At 43.8% G+C, this 19,168-nt stretch overlaps 2 protein-coding genes and 1 long non-coding RNA gene across 3 annotated transcripts; 2 read left to right on the top strand and 1 right to left on the bottom strand.

Annotated features, from left to right (window-relative positions):
• The first annotated feature begins 136 nt into the window (after window positions 1–136).
• pigh (phosphatidylinositol glycan anchor biosynthesis, class H) lies at window positions 137–2,302 on the top strand. The gene is made up of 4 exons (XM_076048362.1): window positions 137–861; window positions 1,344–1,553; window positions 1,673–1,756; window positions 1,933–2,302. Exons 1-4 carry the CDS (start codon window positions 682–684, stop codon window positions 2,005–2,007), a joined length of 549 nt encoding a protein of 182 aa, XP_075904477.1. The 5' UTR covers window positions 137–681; the 3' UTR covers window positions 2,008–2,302.
• A 7,848-nt stretch (window positions 2,303–10,150) lies between these two features.
• On the top strand, window positions 10,151–11,166 carry LOC142903028 (uncharacterized). Its single transcript, XR_012929171.1, has 2 exons — window positions 10,151–10,368; window positions 10,639–11,166. It is a non-coding gene; the product is annotated as an uncharacterized LOC142903028 (long non-coding RNA).
• Window positions 11,167–15,826: 4,660 nt separating this feature from the next.
• rhov (ras homolog family member V) lies at window positions 15,827–19,004 on the bottom strand. The gene is made up of 3 exons (XM_076048398.1): window positions 18,689–19,004; window positions 18,194–18,252; window positions 15,827–17,899 (listed from the first exon to the last, which is right to left on the bottom strand). Exons 1-3 carry the CDS (start codon window positions 18,891–18,893, stop codon window positions 17,453–17,455), a joined length of 711 nt encoding a protein of 236 aa, XP_075904513.1. The 5' UTR covers window positions 18,894–19,004; the 3' UTR covers window positions 15,827–17,452.
• Window positions 19,005–19,168: the final 164 nt, after the last annotated feature.

The following is a 19,168-nucleotide window of genomic DNA, read 5'->3' as shown; positions in this document are numbered from 1 at the left end:
AACAATTTAACTCGATTATTACTATAATGAAATATCAATTTAGAAATACCCTTTAGTGATAGATTAATTACATTTTGACAATGAGAGTGGAAAGAGACCACTACCCACAATGCGCTGCGCCAACCAGCTGTTCAGTTTATATTCCTTTAATCGGCGTACACCGGAGCTTTGGTGGCCGGACGGAGACAGCAGCACTGATTTACACTACTTTACATCAGTGTATCTTTGTTAAGGGGGAAATACATTTTACACATGCTAGTGTTCCCATTGATACATTAAACGAAGAGTGGCACTCTACGTTTAGCACTCGGATGCTATTGATTGGCTTTACCCGCCCGGCTGACCCGGGCAACCAGTGTGGAAATAACAAGTGCCCTCAAGCTAGTACTACTTTGGCACGAATTCCGTTGTACTACGCGTCCCTGGAATTACTACAACTCTACGTTTATTGGGACTTCGCAATCGTTCGACAGTTATCGTTGCTAATTTTTCTCGCTTCACACCGTTCGGTTGTTCACCCGGTAGAGTCATCCTCAGTGTTTTCACGCGCTTTTGACCTTGGAAAGCTTATGGTTCGATCAATGCTAACTTGTCTTTTCGGGTTAGCCAGCGAAGCTAACGAAGCGCCGGCAGGTGTCAGTCTATTTACTTGAAGCTACTCACGCTGTTTCAGTCGTCTCCATGATGGACGATGAAACCTTCACGGACATCAATGGCAAGGCTATATCTCTGGACTGCCAAAGGCACTCCAGTTTTTGCAGGGAGTTCACCGTCAGTTCCTCTAAAATGTCTGTTGGCAAAGTAGCTGTTTACACCTGCTGTGTTTGGCTTGTGGCCTACGCTGTGTTCTTCGTCACGGAGGTGAGACCCCTTGATATGATGTCAAATAGATTACAGATGCTCTGTAGTGAAAGCATTACTTTGTAGTTTTTTTCTCTCTCTCTCTCTCTTCTGAATGTAATACTTTTATCCTTGAAGTTGGACGTCTTTACTAGTTGGATCAATCTAATATTAAAGCAACACTGTGTATTTTGCTTCCTACTTATTTCATGTCAATTTTGACAGTTTATTGATCTATGATTGGGAGAAACAGATCTCTGATACTGGTACAGAACCCTGATTAAGGACAATATAACTCATCACCTGCCCAGAAGCCGCGCTTTATTCTCTCTTATGACATCTTCTTGTGTCTGTTGAGTCTGCTTTGTGTATTTTGGTCATTGCGAAAACACTTGAGACGAGTAGGCAAGCAAACTCTATGAAGCCGGATGAGTGGTGCCACTGTTGTCAGATTGTCTTCTTGGGAAAGATTTATCCCTGTGCATGTCTCCTCTGTACCGCAGAACACAGCCGTCCTGTCGGCAGCTATAATCATCACCCTGGTTGGCATGATGCTCCACATCCACTTTGTGAAGGTTGACCACGAGTCGCTGCTAGTCATCGGCTCCTTGGGCATTCAGGTGTCGGCCAGCTACGCCTCAGGCCGGGAAACCACCAAATTCATTGAGATGGGCAAAATCAAGGACATTGTCATCAATGAAGCCATATACATGGTGAGATCACCTCTGAGATGTTCATCGCATGCAGGTTCACTGAGTGGATTTAATCAAGTCATTGATGTAAGTCGGCTGAATTGAAGATGTGTGTGTTTTTGTTTTTTTGTTTTTTTCAGCATCAGATCATCTACTACCTCTGTGTGCTGCTAAGGGACCCCTCGGAACCCAATGCAGTCTCTGGTGTTGTGCCACTGTTTCAGGTAAGGGCCGGTTGTGTTTGCACGACATCAAATTGTTTACACTGAGCAAATACGTTTGTATCTTGTTTACAGTCTGAAGAGTTGATCACTAACTTCACATTCACACTGTTATTCTACTAGCGTGCTGGTCAATGGACTGATTGTTATTAATGAACGTCCCCTTTCTTGTCTGTCAGAGTTCAAAGCCGAGGCTGAACTGCTTGGTGAAAGTTTACAGAAGCTGCCAGGAGATTCTCTCAAAGTGCTCATGACACACAAGTCACACGTGAACAAATTTCTAGGTCGGCCTCTATTTAGAAGATTGTTTGAATGAGGTATTTATATAAAAGTATATTTTCCCTTAATCCCCTTTATATATGTATACGATGTACACTTACGTGATGATATTGACCTTAAACAAAAATAATGTTGATTTTTGTTGTTCTAAAGTTACTACTGTAAAATGTGATGTTTTTAATGTTTTGGTAAGTAATAATTTGTCGCAGTCTGTTGTCTTTGACAAAGACTTTTAAATGACACTCCATTAATAAAATGCATTAAAATGTATGCTTTGAAAGTTTCCTTGATTTTCTTGGAGTATTTTTTTTAAAGACCAAAAATTAAACAAATTGCACAATTGTTCAATTTCTTTACGTGCTTTACTAATGTTCACCTGTAGGTGGCAGTACAACCTCAAGTTAATCTGACATGCTGTATATCTACAACCAATTTTAAAGATGCGCTTCGGCATGCATGTAAAATGTACAACAAGCGCAAATAATTTCAGTGTGATTTCAGCGGCCTTTTTATTTTTAAATGAACATCCACGCCTTGTTCCTCAAACGTTTTCATTTCCTCATAAACACATACACCTCCTAGTCCCTGAGGCCGTTGGTCACGTGATGCATTCGCTGTTCTGCGCCTTGCAACTGTTGCTAGACCGGATATGCGTCGTCCCGTTTAAAAGCACACAATGTGTACTGCAAAATTCCCACTTAAAGTGTATTAACCAGTGCCTTGGCAACTTGTTTATTTTAGTGCTTGTGCTAGGAGGAAAATTCCTTTTATTTTACTACAAATTTTCTCTAATTACCTGAAACACTTTTTTTTTTTTGATGTTTTAGAAAAAAGAATGCAGATTTTCATGTGCAAGCCCCAAACAGTGACAGTGTGTCATCCTTGCAGACTGTGTTTGCTCCTCTGCCTTTTCATGCTACGTGACCCTCTGCACCTCGTTTTTTTTAGACCTGCATACGAACCCTTTTCCCCCTCTGCTCGCCAACAAAACAAGCAATAGGGTGTGATTTGCAGCGGGGCAAATCATTTCACTCCTGGAGGTGCAAAAACAGCCTGAAAACAGGCAGAGCAGAAAGCAGCCTGGGAGTGACCGACAGTGACACCTCAGGGCTTCTGAATGGGCCTCATCAAGCAGCGAACCCCCTCCTGAGTATAAATCATAGGTCATGAGGAGGTTTGGCAGGCCCGTGAAGTTTTCCCAGGGCAAAGTTGCGGAGTACTTACAAAAGTCTAGTAGCATTTGTAAACATAAACATCTGCGGTTTGCCTCTGTTGCATCTGGGGATGTGAGAAACTTGGCTGAGTGTTTGATGCCAGTTTCGCTTTTTGTTTTTTAATGTGGTTATTGTAGTGCATTGTTAAACAAACGGTCGGGGTGTGGGATCAGTTTGCAGCTTTTTGGTCGTTGTAACCCATGGGTGAAGAGGAGGGACTGGAGGCCTGCAGAGATGGGGAGTTGCCCATTTACCAACTGCTGTGTGTGTGTGTGTGTGTGTTTGTGTGTGTGTGTGTGTGCACACGCACACACATTCAAATCAGTTTAAATGATTCTCACGGTTCCCTGTGCAGGTTTACGTAAGGAAGTTGATGTTGGTTTTGCATCTTTACTGTGTGAAAACTTGCCAGCTATTAGCTTATCAAAGCAAGTTGACAGTACTTCTGCATGAATGGTTTTGACCACCGGTCAGTGTTGGCACGAACCAACTGCTTAGCCTATATATGAGTTATAAAACAGTAATAAAGAGTGAAATAGCCAAACATTTAAGGTCACAATTTAAATTTCATTTCATCACTGAAATCCTGAAGGTGTGTGTTAGTTAGTCATAGATATATCCAGGTTACAGGTTAAAATTGCACGTACTTGTTAGAAAACATTTGTTAAGTGAATTTGACATTATACCGGAGCTTTAGTTAGATTCAAGATTGAGAACAGCCAGCTTCTCTTTGTGTCCCACACGGCCAAGTTCAGTGTTTGGTGTACAGCATGCACGCTAAAGCTAGCTGGCAGCAAGCCCAGGGTACGTCTCCGCAGGTGGTTTCGTCAAACACAATCCCTCAGTGTCATTAGGTGTATTTCCCAACATGGATATCGAAGACTTGGCTTCTGACACTGATATGTAGGAGTTTAGCTCATTAAGTCGACTTTCACCTGGAAACAACACCTACAGCAAAAAACCCACAACAGAATCACAATTTCGTAGTTCGCAAGAGCTCATCGTGTCAAGCAACAAAACCTGTTTTCATTACAATGCTGCGATTCTCCGAAGCACCGACTCTTTCTTTTGTGTCTGCGTTGTCGGTCACATGTTGAGGATCAAGAGGATTAAAAAAAGAGAGAGAGAGAGTTGTGTTGTTTGAAACGTGTCTGCTTGCCCGCGCTAGCTATCAGTTGATGCCGGCAGGTGTGACTCGGCGTCTGTTTGTGTTTGAATCTCTGAAGGGGAAACGTAAACCCCTCACAGCCAAACGCACTTCACTTTTTTCTTTCTTTCTCCGTTTGGTTTGCCGTTAATGCACTGATCAAATTCAAAGGGTGAATTGTAAAAAGGACATATTTATGTTGTACAGACATTTGAATATGGTATATCATGTTACCCTGGCTGTTGCTAAAGTTTACTTTAAGTAATGTAACCCTCAAGTTTCTTTGTTCTTCCAGTTCTTTCACATTTGCGTGACCTCTAATAGTAGAAATTGGCATTTACAGATCTTTACATATAGACAAAACCTTACTTCAAAATGCTCAGTGCCGCTGCATTCACTTTTACAACGACAGAGGAAGATAAGGCTGAGATGCAGGTCAGAGGATAAGCAACAAGTCTCATTCATTGCACTGGAAAACCGGTCCTGGCACAATATGACCTCTGTGGAATAATTTTAGTAACATAAGCGTATGACTAAAGGCATGATGAAGCCGTCACCAGTCGTCATGGAAATAACCATGTGTAATTTAATCACCTTGCACCTCTTCTTGGCCTGCTTTTTACCCTCAGATTCAAACTTTATCAACTGCTTGAAAGGTTCTATATGTATTTTTTTATATACAAATTTTTAGATCTTAATTTGTCATCCGGAAATCCTGTTTCGCAGCCTCACATGATTAATTATCATGGGGAAAAAAATCAGACAGTAGCCTGGATCCAGATCAAACACTCCGCCCACTCTCTTGTGTGGATTTGATTCTTGTGTCATGGCACTGCCTCAACTTTGAGCAATCCTAGAAGGAGGGAGATTTTAAATTTCTCCAGGCCAATCACGAGAGATCAACTTTAGGGCCCGCAAACTGACTGGATCGTTCTTCTGTTGATATGTTGACTGTAATAAACAGCAAAATGTCAAGCAGATTTACTGCCAGATTAGTAGGACTTTTGTCTTGGCGTAAGAGCAGCGCTCCTCATGGCCAATACTGAGAAATTATGGCTCGGCTGGTCGGGTCAGAGAGAGTTGGGTTTTCCTCCAGTTAACTGACAATAAGCCAGCTGTGGCTGAGCTGGTTCAGTTTCTAAGGTCAAAGTCAAAGCAGAAGCAGCTTATCAGGGGACCTTCAGTTATGTTGCAGAGATGCAGGATCCTTATAGCGGGGGAACAACCGTAAAGTGAACATCTTCGATTAGACGGTATATTGAAAGACTTAGAAACGTGTGAACTGTGTCTCTGTCCTCTGTCATAAAGACTTGCTTTTATTTGCTCAGGGACCAGTTTCCTGCCTGGACAGGAAAGCCCAGTGTTTTTGCTTTTTTTTTCACCCATTCACAGGTGACAAAGTTAAACCTTTTTGAAGCCCAAGCTGACAGAGTGTGTTTGCCGAGGCTTAAATCACCTGAGCCGACTTGTTGTTGCCACTAATAATGATTTGAATCTTTAATTGTGCTGCTAAACATTACTTGGCTGATCCGGCATTGCCTCTGGCAGATTGACGGGCCAGGTCTACTCCTCCTGTGTATTTTTATTAAAAATGCTCCCGATGAAATTATCTCAGTGAATCAGATTCGAGCTGGTCTTTGCGAGTCACACCCTTTCGCCGAGCGTCACATGGCCGACGTGAGGTAAGCCTGCTGTCTCGACGGCCCTGCTGGCTGCAGATAAGAGAGACCCGATCCTGCTCTACAGGTTAGTCGGGGAAGCTGGCGGCAGAGGAGCGCAAACACACACACACACACACACACACACACACACTCACACACTCACAGACACATCCGTTTTCTCTATTTCGCAGGGCTGAGCCGAGCGCTTTTCAAGGAGGGCGTGTGGGGCATTTGCTCTTTGAATGACAATAAAAAGATAAGGTCTCAACGGCCATATTCAAATCCTCTGCTTCTTTCACTGGCCGAGCCTTCAGCCATTTGCTTGTCCATCTATTGCGCGCATGTGCAGGTGTGTGTTCTTATATGTAGGCGTTGTGAGTATCACATTGTAACTGACAGACACGGCCTTTCTTTGAAGTCAGGACCTTTTGGCTGGTCCTCACTTTCATCACAATTTTAGCCTTATATTTTAGAGAGGAAGGACTGAAATTTAGAGGGTAAAATACAGATTGAGGTCAAGTTTAGTGTTCATGCTGGGTTGAACAAATAAATGGAGAATCAATGGAAGTTCTCTTGCGTGAGAATAAAGCGCGTGTGTTTGCTCATTCAAATAGACTACCATGGCTCTGTGCTGACAACTCATTGGCCTCTTCAACTGCTGTGGTGCCACAGTGTCTGTGACCAGCCAATGAATCTGACAAAAATTTGCTTCCAATAAAACACAAGTGACCACAAATTCAAAAAGTGAACCACGAGCGTGGCAGGAAGACCCTTCTAATTATCACTTCAATGGTAAATCTGGCTGAATGAGCGAAATCTCAAAAATAAATAAATAATAAATGCGGTGATGTCACCCTCTCGGCTCCAACGCCCTCTAAATCCTGACGGTGATTCCAGTCACGAGAGACGAGAGGCCATCTCCGTGAGCAACGACAGAAGCGAGTCCTTCCTTCTCACAGGTATGTGTGTCAGAGATAACTACATCTCAGCTGCTCTGCAATCAGCAGCGATTCAGTGTTGTTACGTCACTCTTTCGGAAGTGCCCCTATGGTTTGAAAATACCAGTGACTTGTCGCCCCGCACGCAAATGACATCACCTGGGACAGGCGGCGGATGAGGGGTGTTGATTATAGGAAGATCACTGTGAAAATGAAAGATTTCTGCAGTGTATAATAACCCATTGGTTGCAACCTCCTGACAACAACAAATCTGTCTATTTAATGTAAAAAATTAAAAAATTAAAAAAACTTAAATAAGCTAATATATGTAAAGTAGAAATTAAAACAAAACTAAACCCTTATTTTCTATAATCAACTAAAGACTTTTACTTGGACGGGAGTACCAGGAAATTATATGTCAAATTGCCTTATGTGTGATTCATACTGTCATCATAGAGCCGGGACTCAAGGCCAGATAATCCAGGAAGTCAAACGCAAGACTCATCCCGCAGTCTGTCTCCGTCTAAGTACAAAGCCCTCTGGCGAGTTTCAGTTACATCATGAATGCAAATGTAACAGTTTCAGGACTTCTCTGCCATACGCTCAGCATAAAACATAAAACCTGTCTGTTACAATGTCTATTTGACAGAGTTTTTCGGTATTATAAAAACTCATCATTTGAGTATTTCCAAGGACTTTTAGATATCTAGGCTGACCAATCAATGTATGAATGGCAAACAAGTTGACTGGAATTTTTTTTTTTTTTTCATGATTTACTACCTGACCTAGAGTAGGTACACTCTGTTCCGAAAACTGCAGCACATGTAGTTAAGTAAACATTTTGGGTGCAAAACAATGAGGGTTTTTTTAAGACGGTGTTCCTATATTTACGCAAATGTATTTCTAACTTTACTACCTCTCCTCTTGAGTATATTGACAAAGGTACTGTTTGCGAACCACTAGCTCTGCTGCTAGTACAGTGGTGCTCAAACCTTCTCTGTCACGCCCCACCTTTGAGGAAAAAAAAATTTCATGCCCCCCCCCAAAAAAAGAATTGTACAAATAAACAACTTTAGCAAGTCACTCTTTGTGACATCAAAACCTGAACATTACTTTTTAAACAAGAATACTCCTTTCACTTTTCTGCTGTGCAAATCACTTTTTTTTTGGCAAACCACTTTCGTAACATCCACCATCGTGGCTTCCCTGTGAAACAACACAGCTTTATGTTGTGCTCCCATCTCCTCACAAAGTGCAGAGAATGGCCGCGCTTTCAGGGGTCTTGTTTTGATGAAATTGACCACATCAACAACATCAGTCATGCAACAACATCACATTTTCTACCTTCCACACGGGATGACGTTGAGCGTTGCGTGCGCTAAGTCATAATATGGCGCCAGTCGCGGCGTAGATCACGTACTGATGCAAAGGTCTTTGATTACTTTCTATCGGCACTGGAAAACTGTTCATTGTCCAAAGAAAATAGACGCCGAAACACTGTGCTAGTAGCTTGTGGGCGTAGCATTGCGTGAGGTAGAGAGCCAGTCTGTCTCAATGCACACATTTTTTTTTTATACTTTTGAGTGAAAAATATTGTCATTCTACCACGCTTGTAGTAACATGACCAGGGTATTACTACACTTGAGTGTAGTATCTTACTGTGTGTTCCTATAATCGCGACATACTCGTAAACAGAAAATTTTAGACTTTGAAAACAAGAGACAAGACGCGCCACCACGTAAGTTGGAGCATGTTAGCTACTTTGGTGATTCTAGCTTAGTTAGCTAGAACAATAAAACGCCAGCATCATGGAATTTCCCAGAACTTTGCATGCTCAAACTGTGAGTGTTTAGTCCAGGGGTATGCCACTTGGACCACACTATTTCATTGTATTGTCATGATAAGCTAAGCTAACTAGCACCTTGTGAAGACATTGCACGTGATAGAGTGATGTCATTGTCTTTGTGGTTACTTTTGAGCCATGATCTCACAGCTTAATTGCCATAGGTCATCCATACAAGTAAGTGTAGGTCAGCTTGTGCTTATAGTCCCATCTAATTGGATAGCATACGAGTAGTTTCAGAATTACACTGATCGAGTGTTGGGGTGTGTTGACAAATGACAATCAACAGGGATTGTGACGCTCACTTTTCCCCTTTCTGATCAAGACATGCAGACCCATCACATGTTGACACAAACAGTGTGAGTAAGCTCATTTTGCCATTCTGAGTAACCGGACAGCATCCAGTCACTCGCTCTCTGTTGAACAAGTCCCGACACACCTTATCGCTCCCGACCGAAACACACCACTTAATACCTTCCTGTCATTTTCACCCGAAACTACCTGACAGCTGGTCTGAGGGGTAAAATCTCATTTTGAATAGTCAGGTGTTTTTTTTTTAATTATGTGCAATGTTCGTCGTTTTACAGAAGTGTATGTATTTCCTCTTTGTGTGTTTTGTGAGCGTGTGTTCTGACAGTCACACAATCAGGTGCATCTGACAATAAGGGCAGTGTCGAGTCGCGTCATGTCCTCACTTGCTCTGCCGCTGCCATGTGTGTTGCATGGATGTCACAACAGCCACTGCCACCCTCAGTTCCCTATGCCCTACCCCCCAGTGCTGTAGAAATACTGTGAGAACATCACCCCCCCACGATTCCCAAACACAGACACACCCAACGTCCTGACTGACAGCCAATCAAATCCCGCCTAGACGTATAGAAATGACACTTACTGGCTTCTCGGAATGATTTGTTGCTGACTTTGTTTTGTTTTTTTGACCGTGCAAAAAATTGACGTAATGTATGTTTATCTGCTCATCTCAGTGTTGGTGCAAATTGGGGTTTGACAAAATGATTCATTTGTAACGCTGCTACCTCATCTGAATACGACCTTTTTTTAGCTGTACAATTTATGATACATACTGTACATAAAAGTTCAATTACCCAACATTTACAAACAAAGTGACATTGAAGTTTTATAGTGTTATGTATACTAAAAAAAAGTCACAACACGACTGCATAAAACCCAGAAATTTAAAAAGCGATAGTAAATGCAAAATTTCACTTAGCTACTACAACACCACGGCTTTGGTGACATTTTAGCTCATTTTTAGTTCAGCTTCCGGAAGGCTCGGCTCTTCACTGTTTACTGTTTACTTTTGTTTTTAGTCGCAACTATATCAACTTACCGTATGTGCTGGGGACAATCGTCATACAACACAGCCGTTTACACACTCCGGATCGTTGATGTGTGTAAAGTCTAGCTCGGAGAAAGTTATTTAAAATGCCGCGACACATAAACGCACAGAAATGTCAGTCTTTTGCAAGACAACGGCAGCTGTCTGCCGTGGATCTTTTGCCTGACAACATGCTGGTAATGTTGTTTCATTTGACTTTCATTGGAAGGATTAAGAATTCCATCTCCTGCACGGCTGTGAAACTCCAGAATGGTGACAAACATTGAAAACACTATATAGCCTACATTTACAATTTGGCGAGCAGAGTATGCGTATCTTACTGAGCTAATCTTGTTTTTTTCCTGCAGCCACCAAGGTTTTCTAGTGGTAATTCTTTTTGTTTAATCTGCAAGAAATGTGTATCTAACTCCTGACAGTTGTTGTCTGGCTCTTTCACATACATGCAGTCTCCTGCCGAGGCACTCAGCGCTCATCACAGCACATCCAGCCTTTTAATTCAAATCAGAAGAAAGGTGTTGGGATGCGACGCAGCTCGCACCTCGTTCCATACCCCTGGAAACAATCTACAGTTGTTTGCCGGTGCTCATTTGCAGATCGACCCGGCTGTTGTGTCATGCTGAGAGGGGAGTGAACAGATAAGATTGGGACATCCTCAGTCAGCGCAGCGCTACTCAGACCTTCGTCAGGATGTCTCGTCTGATGTTGAAACAAGAAAGTGACTTTGATTTTGCAATCAGGGTTTCACTATGAGCGAGGCTTTAAGTAATTAGGTCATGTAAAGCAACCACAACATAATCCAAACAAAACCTCAATAGACTTACATCCAAAGGACTTCCTCTACAAACACAATTGATTATATTAGTGATTTGTGTAAAGAGGGAAATCTCTTTTTCAAGTTTTGCTTTTCATTGGACGTAAAAAAAAAAAATCTTGTTTCAAATGGATCTGTCAGGATTAAACTAAATACTAAAATATTTATGCAAAGTTATTAAAATAAGGTGACAAGAAATACAAGAAATAATAAGAATAAAATTAAGAATAAGTTGTTATGTTACAAAGAACACGTTCCCTTGTAAGAGGGTGGTCATATTTCATCTTCATGTATTTACAGTTGCACAGCAAGCAGATTTCATCAGAATATTATTTTTCAGCATAGGTGATAAAAAAAAATGAGGTGGGACATTAAACAAAACATATTAAGATGTTGTTTGCAGTAAACTTTTCTTACCATTCGGTGCTGCTAAGTCTGACATATAGGATCTTTTAAATGATTTTAATGTGGAGCAACAAAGCTATTCTTTACCTCCTTAAGTTTGTTGGGGGGTCTTCACGCCTTTTTTTTTAACTGCAGCGCCAAAGTTGAGCACTACAATACACTTGTGCAACAGACAACAGTGTTTGTCGTATCAGAAAAGGAAATCAAAAAAGAAAGATTTCAGATTGAGTACGAATGAGTTGCAGCGTTGAGCCTGGCAGCAGCTTTCCTTAGAATGCTAATTGCGTCATCATTCGCTGGGTGCTAAGTGCACTCAAACAGAACACGCACACATTGCAGCTTTGATCATTGGAGTCAGTGACAGCCACTCTGGAGCCATAATACCCATCGACGACCGCAAATCAGCAACAAAAAGAAGGTCAAAACTGATCGCATGCAGCGCAACAGTAGCAACAATATCTCCCGTTTGGAGGACTTTAGGGCTTCCTATTAAAAAAAACCCATTCCTATCAACACCTGGGGGATGATAGACTTTTTGTTTGTGTGGTGGATGCTGTTTACAGATCACCCTCCCTGAGTGTTACTCAACCGCATGAGTGAGAAGCTCAGCAGATCGGCGAAGTAAAGCTGTGGGACGAAAACAATTGTTGCTGCCTCCAGGCTGATTCTCAGTTGGGAAACTGGGACAATTCTCAGCAGCTCCGCTCAACACCGAAACTGGCAGTTTGTTCTTTGACAGTTGTTTCCTAAATCAACACCTTGCGGGCGACCTATGTGCGACAGGTTAACAGTGATTGGGAAGAAGGAAGACAGCAATTAAAAAGAAAAGTTAACCAAACCATAAACCAGATGCAGCGGGAATGTTTTGTAGATTGCACGGCTGTGCTTCAGTGAAATTATAAAGGTAATAATCAGTAATAATGATCTTTTCTTGTGTTAAAAAATTACATTTTTGCACAAATTTCCAGCATATTGCAGTATACAAAAAAAAAGAACACTGTAAGAAATCACTTAAAGTTGTGTTTGTTTGGGAAAGATGCGCGAACGAGCGACAAGTGTCTGCGGGAGTGTGCCAGCAGGCTTTTTGTCGTCAGCCTGGCAAACCTGTCAGTGCACCTGCTGATTCCCAGGCTTCCTCTGCCAACCCCAGTGAAACCTGCGCAGAGTGAAACTGGCGCCGGTCCAGGAGGAGACCTGGTCGACGACTCCCGACACGGAAGCTAATTGGTCGGCGATCCCGGGCGGCGAACCGGCCCTGCGTCCTCGCCGATGATGGGAAAAGCGGATGACTAACGGTGAGAAGAGAAAGGAGGGAGGAGGCGGAGAACTCCTGGGAACGAAAAACCAGTCCTGCGTGACTTGTGCGATTGCTCAACGCAGTGACCCTGCACACTGCAGGAGTCATTGTTTGCACAGTGATGCCTGCAAGACTGTGAGATTTTCAATATTTCATTGTATGTTTTTTACATGTGAAGCCGCTCCAGAGACATCCTAGTTTTGCTCTTAAATGAAAGGAGGAGGTGCAGGAGTCGTAAACAAGGCAGCCTGTTCCTCAGGGAGGGCCACAGCCTACGGTGTCCCGCAGGCTGCTTCCTTTCAAGATGATAATAACCACAGCGCTCCTGACCCTCTCCTGCCCCCACATTCTCCTCACCTTTTAGAGAATCATGGAAGCGCGGTGCTGTCAGGTTTCAAAGAGCCCGTTTCCAAGAACACCAGCATTTTACTTCTCCTGCATGTTAATGCTGTTGCCGCTCTAAGGTGCTCAAATTGATTCAGCAAACATGCAATTGGGGAACAGCTGACCCACATAAACGGCAGGTTAGGAGTAAAGTTTGGCTTCAACAACAACAACAAAAGAAAGGGTACAAAACACGCAAAGCCAAGCAGGTCACAGCTGAATGAACACCTCCTTCAAACTGTCAAGTAGGTTTAGGAACTAATGCTAAAATTAGCCTCTTCAGCATGCACAACACACACACATGCATGCATACTCACTCGCAGAAAAAACTTCAGCTGTCACTCCAACTTCACAAAGTTGTAGCTCAAAATTAAAATATAAGAAAAAGGCAAATCTGTCAATCAGTCCTATTTACGTTTACATTTACACTTATTCAAACACCTGCACTTTAGCCCTCTGTTTGCAGCCCACAGCAAATCCTGTAGAGTTTTAGCTTCTTGCAACAAACGGATGCTTTGCTTGGACAATATCTGAAGCTCTTTGCTTGAAATGTGGAGCAACAACAAAAGATGGACTTTTCCCGTTTCTGTGATTCTGCTCTCGAAAGCGTTAGAGGATTGTTTGCTCCAAAGGTGCGAGTTTGTAACTTCTATTTAGATGTTTGTTACACCTAATCACCAATTCACACAACCCTGCACCAGCCAAACTAACGGTTGCCAAACGCATTCAGTGAGCGCTGCCAAATCTCCAAGTGTGAGACTCGCACAGTTGAGTCAGATCTCACGCCCTCCCTCCACACGTGTTTTTTGTCACACTGCTTTTCCTCTTGGCTTTCTCCGATGTAAACAGACCGAGATGTTTTCCATCTGCGGCTGTTTTTCCCTCATTAGGGCGGCAAAGAGGGGGAAAGAGCGCACGTGTGACCAAACACTGCGCAAAGACCAAACCATGCATGAATTTTGTTTACAGTCAAGTCTCGATCCCAATCCACATTTATGCCTTTCTCACTTTGCAAACTGCAATTGTCTGCCTGTTATTATACGTAAAGTCTCACTATATTCACCAGCCGGCAAGGTGCTCGGTGCACATTTGCAGGGAGATTTAACAAAGACCCCGCCCTCACCCTACGTGACCCTGAGTGGACAAGTGATGTTAGAAAATGGACAGATAGGTCACGTAACCCTTCGCTTGCAAAGAAGCAGCCACTGTCACGACAACACAAACTCGTCTCTGCCGGCACCAACCGGTCCCATGAGTCAAAGTTCATCTCGCGGTGTCGGATTTCAAAACACGGGCTCCCCTCCGTGGCCTCTGCGCTCGAGGTCACGCGTCCAAGATGCAGGACGTCGTGCACTCGGTGTCCCGCTGATAAGAGCCAGGCCCTCCGCTCCGAGCAACAGAGCCCCCGCCAGATGACTCCGTGATGGACGGCATACTGACTAATGACAAACAGATTGCTGATTTATAGGTGGCTGACTTCTTGCTCATGTCTGTGTCATCCACCCAGAACAAATGCTCTCCAAAGTTGGCCTGTTCCTATCGTTTCATCTTTTGAAAGGTCCTTTGTTTGTCTCCTCGTCATGCGCTTTTCTCAAACACTTCACATGAAATACAATGCTCGGTTCACTTTGCTCAAGGTCCTGTATCGTTCAAAATTGTCACCTGCAATGTTTTCTAGCGATAATTTGGGTCTGTAAGTGACCCCCTCCCCCACCCCAAGAAACAAGGGGGAAAGTTGTGGAAATAGTCTCTTTGTGATGTCACAAAGGGAATCAATATCTCAGCCAGATGTTGCTTCCTCTCTCTGAGACGCTCTAATGTGGAAAGTCCAACAAAACAGTTTTTGTTTTTTTTCTGTTTTTTTTTTTGCAGGCGGCTGCAAATAAACATACTGGTTGCCAGTGATACATACATTTTTTGATGACTGATCATACTGGCACTCTGACTGAAAATGAAGACTTGAAATTAGGTCTAATATGGGACCTTTAACGTTTTTTTGTTTGTTTGTTTCTTCTTGGAGAAGACTGTAAACATAGGGCTATATATACTGCCAAATATAGTGCTTGTTTGGATCTGTTGAGCTTTTTTTTTGTATAATTGCTTAGAAAAGCTGGAAGTCTGGTTATATGTAATGGAGATGTAAATAAGAGACCTTTAAATTGTTTCCTGCTCTAAAAAAGTAGCAGAAGACAGAGGGCTAAATACACTTTTCTTCAGAGACATTAGTTTGTTGGGCAGAATCAACGGTGCAAAGGTGGCCTGCTGGACTTTGAAAGAAAAGCTCTGCCACTGTTTTCCGTCAATCAGTGGATTTGATTCAATCATTCGCCATTGAATCCTCTTCCCCTGCGTGTCCTCCACTTTCTGGGAAAAAAGTGGAGTCTCACTCAGACACAGCAATCAGTCACAGCATGGTGCTGCCAGAGCCCACCAGCAGCCATGTGGATTGCATTAGAATTGGTCAGCCCAGAGCACGGCTGGAGGGCAGAGGTTACTTATCATATCTTTGGACGGAGACGCGGGCTGAGGAAAAATACCTGAATTGGGGAGTGAGATTATTCACACTCCCCATGGAGAATAAGCCTCCAATCCTCAGCGGGTGCTTTTTTTTTTTTTCCTCATGGCTGCACCTTTAAAAACTCTTCCTTTTAATTGAAAAGAAAGCTCTCTGCCTCGTGTGAATTGAAACACACAATCACTTCCAAAAACCACAGCTCCACGCATGACACAGGCATCATACATTTTGCACTTCATTTATTTGCATCACATCACCCCTACAAAAGATTAAAAAAATATATAGTAGAGAGACAAAATAAACAGTGATACAAAATTTTTGCCGAGTACATTTGACACTTCAAAAAAAAAAGATCCATGTAATCTTCCAATTTATACAAGTCAACATGACCTGTTCTCAAAAGTCGACTTCCACAAGAAGCACACAAAAGTCTCACCCGGGCTCGGCTCACTTTTTATGCACACGCTCATATGCATAAGGCAATAAGACAGTGTCACACTGGAGAGAAAAATCTCGCACTCGCATCACAGAAATTAGACTTTTGGCACACAGAGTGTATTCCCCTTGCACCCCTGCCTCAAACAGCTTCACGTCCTCTTTAACTCTTCCCGCGCTGGGGCCGCCAGAGGAGATAAGGAGCGTATTGAGCACGCGAGACGAGACAAAAGCCGTGGCAAATGTTAATGAAGGCGGCGGGAGGGATCTGCAGGGTGGAGGAAGTTAAGGCTCCTGCAGTGCTTTCCTTCACAGTTGCAGATTGATGAGAGGCTCAGAGGAAGGGCGGAGGGGAGGGGGCGGCGGGGCCGTGGATTACCGCTGGTCACCACTCCCGTGTGACCTTTCACCTTCAGAAGAGCAGGATTTCTCTCTTTTTTTTTAAAAAGAAAAAGATGAAAAAAAAAAGACAAGTTCCTGCACGACTTGTCAGAGTCGAGATGCGTGTTGCGTTGCGTTTTTCACCAACAGAAACGGTGCAACTCAACACAAACAAGGTTGAACGATGGGCTTCGCCTGCCTACTGCTGCAGCCAGTATCAGGACAAACCAGCCGGGGGAGCTTTCACACGCAAGTAAGAATGCGACGCTTCGCACTTGCGGGCTGAACTAGCAGCGGCTGCATACGAATGGGCTTGTGTCATGGGACAACGAGAGCGCAACGGGGCTAACGCCCATTTCTCCGCTGCTTTTTGTTTGTCTGCCTTGAACTGCAGTGGAGGGCAGCCAAGCAGATCGATGAGACATTTGCATGACGATCTGTCCCGACCACGTTCACCAGAATATGTGCTTACCCTAAAAACGGGTAACGTTTATTTTTTATTTCCCCTCCCTCTGGTACGTAAAACACTTGATTGTAGTGTAAACAACGCCGTCTGCAGAGCCCTGCCTCAAGGTGATCCAGTGACCCTTTCTGACAGGGCACTTTCAGAGCGTTCAGTTTAGCTCAGAGGTCCTTTTCCAACGGATACTAGTAGGAAAAAAAGGCAAAAAGCCCATCAGCGACACAGAATAAGTGGCGGATGTGATGCATGATGCGTAGCTTTGGTTTGGTGTTCACATAAGGGGCAAGAAATACTGAATTTAAAACTTGTCAAGCTAAGATTTTAGCGAAGTTCAGCGACTTCAAAGGACGTTTCTGAAGACATAGCCGGCCGTGAATTTGGAAAACTCAACGTCCGAGATGTAATGGAAGATTCAATTGGCTTCCTGTGTGCTCGCATTCCAGTTCGGCGTTCTCGAACGACACGGAATCAAATAGTGAGCGCGAGAGGGGAAATAATAAAAGAGGAGGAATTTCAAATAAATAGAGAGTCCGTCAACAACCCATTGGGTTAACATTCAGTCCGAGGGCTCAGATGAAGCAGAAGAACTTTTTCCAGCTGCACCGGGAGAACGCCTTGGCACGCCTCTCGGAGGACCTCCTCTTCTTGCTCTTGCGCGCCTTGCCCTTGATGGCCGCAAAGATGGCAGCGTCGAACGCCTCCTTCAAGTTCTTCTGCGTGAGCGACGAGCACTCCACGTAGTCGGCCGCCCGGATCTTCTCCGCCATGCTGCGGGCCCGGGAGCTCAGCACAGGCTTGACGTTGGAGCGGTCCAGGTTGATGAGGACGTTGACGTCCAGGAGGAGGTCCGACTGGGTGCCCACCAGGACGATGGGAGAGGACGGGTTGTGGGCGCGGATGTCCGAGACCCACTTCTTGGTGATGTTGTGGAAGGAGGTGGGGTTGACCATGCTGAAGCACAGGAGGAAGACGTCCGTGTGAGCGTAGGACAGAGCCCTGAATCCGTCGAACTCCTCCTAAGCAGGACAGAAAGGAGAAGAGGGAACAGTTGGTGTGGAGTTGTGGAAGTGGAAAAAGCTGTGTCACTTTGTCAGGGGGAAAATATCACCCACTAACAGCGAGGATAGAGGATCGCTACTTAGTCGCGTATTGGATGAAGCAAGGATGAGCCATAATTCATCTCGTGACACTTCAAGTTTTGTGCCGTATAACATCACCGTAGTAGATTTGAATTAATATTCTGCTGGAAAAAACTTACTCAACACAAAATAGTAGATGTTGTTTATGAGATATAATTATTAGAATCTTACCTGTCCTGCAGTGTCCAGAAGCTGAACCTTGACCGGTGAGCCCTCTACTTGGACCTGACCTGCAACAGAAAACATAATTTTTATACTCAAGTTTAAGAGCAAGACACTTCTGGAAATGAGCCCGTTGTGACGTCAACCAGGGGTAAAAATGTATCTCCCAGGCTAGTGAAAACACTATTATAAATAAATAATATATTCCTGTCCTTCTTCCAAACGTCTGAAGAATACAATCAAACTTTTTTAAAGTGAAATTTTGCAGACAGGTAAGATCAAGCATATTTTGAGGTAGACAGTAAACAGAGGGCTAACAAAGATACCTAAGCTTTTTAGGGTAATTAAGCACGTGAGGCTACACCACTGACATCTATGATAAAATGATCTGAAAAATCTGTTGTAAAATGTTTGTATTCAAGCAACTAAAATCTGTACGGAAAAAATATAAGACACATTTACGAATGTAGAGGGAAAATAAGGGCTGAAGTCCTTGTGACTGACCTGAGAAGACGTCAAAGCCGGTCTGCTGGTACTCTGCCGGGTATCCGTTGGAGGTGTAGCTGACGATCATGCTCGTCTTGCCGACGGCTCCGTCGCCGACCAGCATACAGCTGATCACGTCGGGGTCCAGCTCGTCCTCCCGGGTCAGCCCACAACCGGAGGGAACTCGGGACTCGTGGTAGAAGTAATCCATCTGCGGTGGCATGTCGAGTCGAGCGGAGAACTCGAGGGATTCGGACTCTCCTCTTAAAAGTGTCCCTTAGGTCTCTCTGACATGTAGGAGTGCGGTGTCTGTCTGAGTGTGACTGAAGAGTCGATAGTGTGGGGAAGGAGGATGTTCTCTGAGGGCGGGGTGGCACGCACTCGTTCAGGTGCCAATTAACATAGACACGCCCCCCAAAACACAGGAGCCACGGGGACTCCAGCAGGAGGAACACAAAAAGAAACGCGACAGTGGAAATAATAATAATAATAATAATA

This window comes from Nelusetta ayraudi, unplaced genomic scaffold, assembly GCF_046127955.1.
Source record: "Nelusetta ayraudi isolate G7.1 ecotype Tasmania unplaced genomic scaffold, CSIRO-AGI_Nayr_v1 ptg000100l, whole genome shotgun sequence".
Classification (NCBI taxonomy): Eukaryota; Metazoa; Chordata; class Actinopteri; order Tetraodontiformes; family Monacanthidae; genus Nelusetta; species Nelusetta ayraudi.
This window is presented reverse-complemented; position numbering and strand designations above follow the sequence as displayed.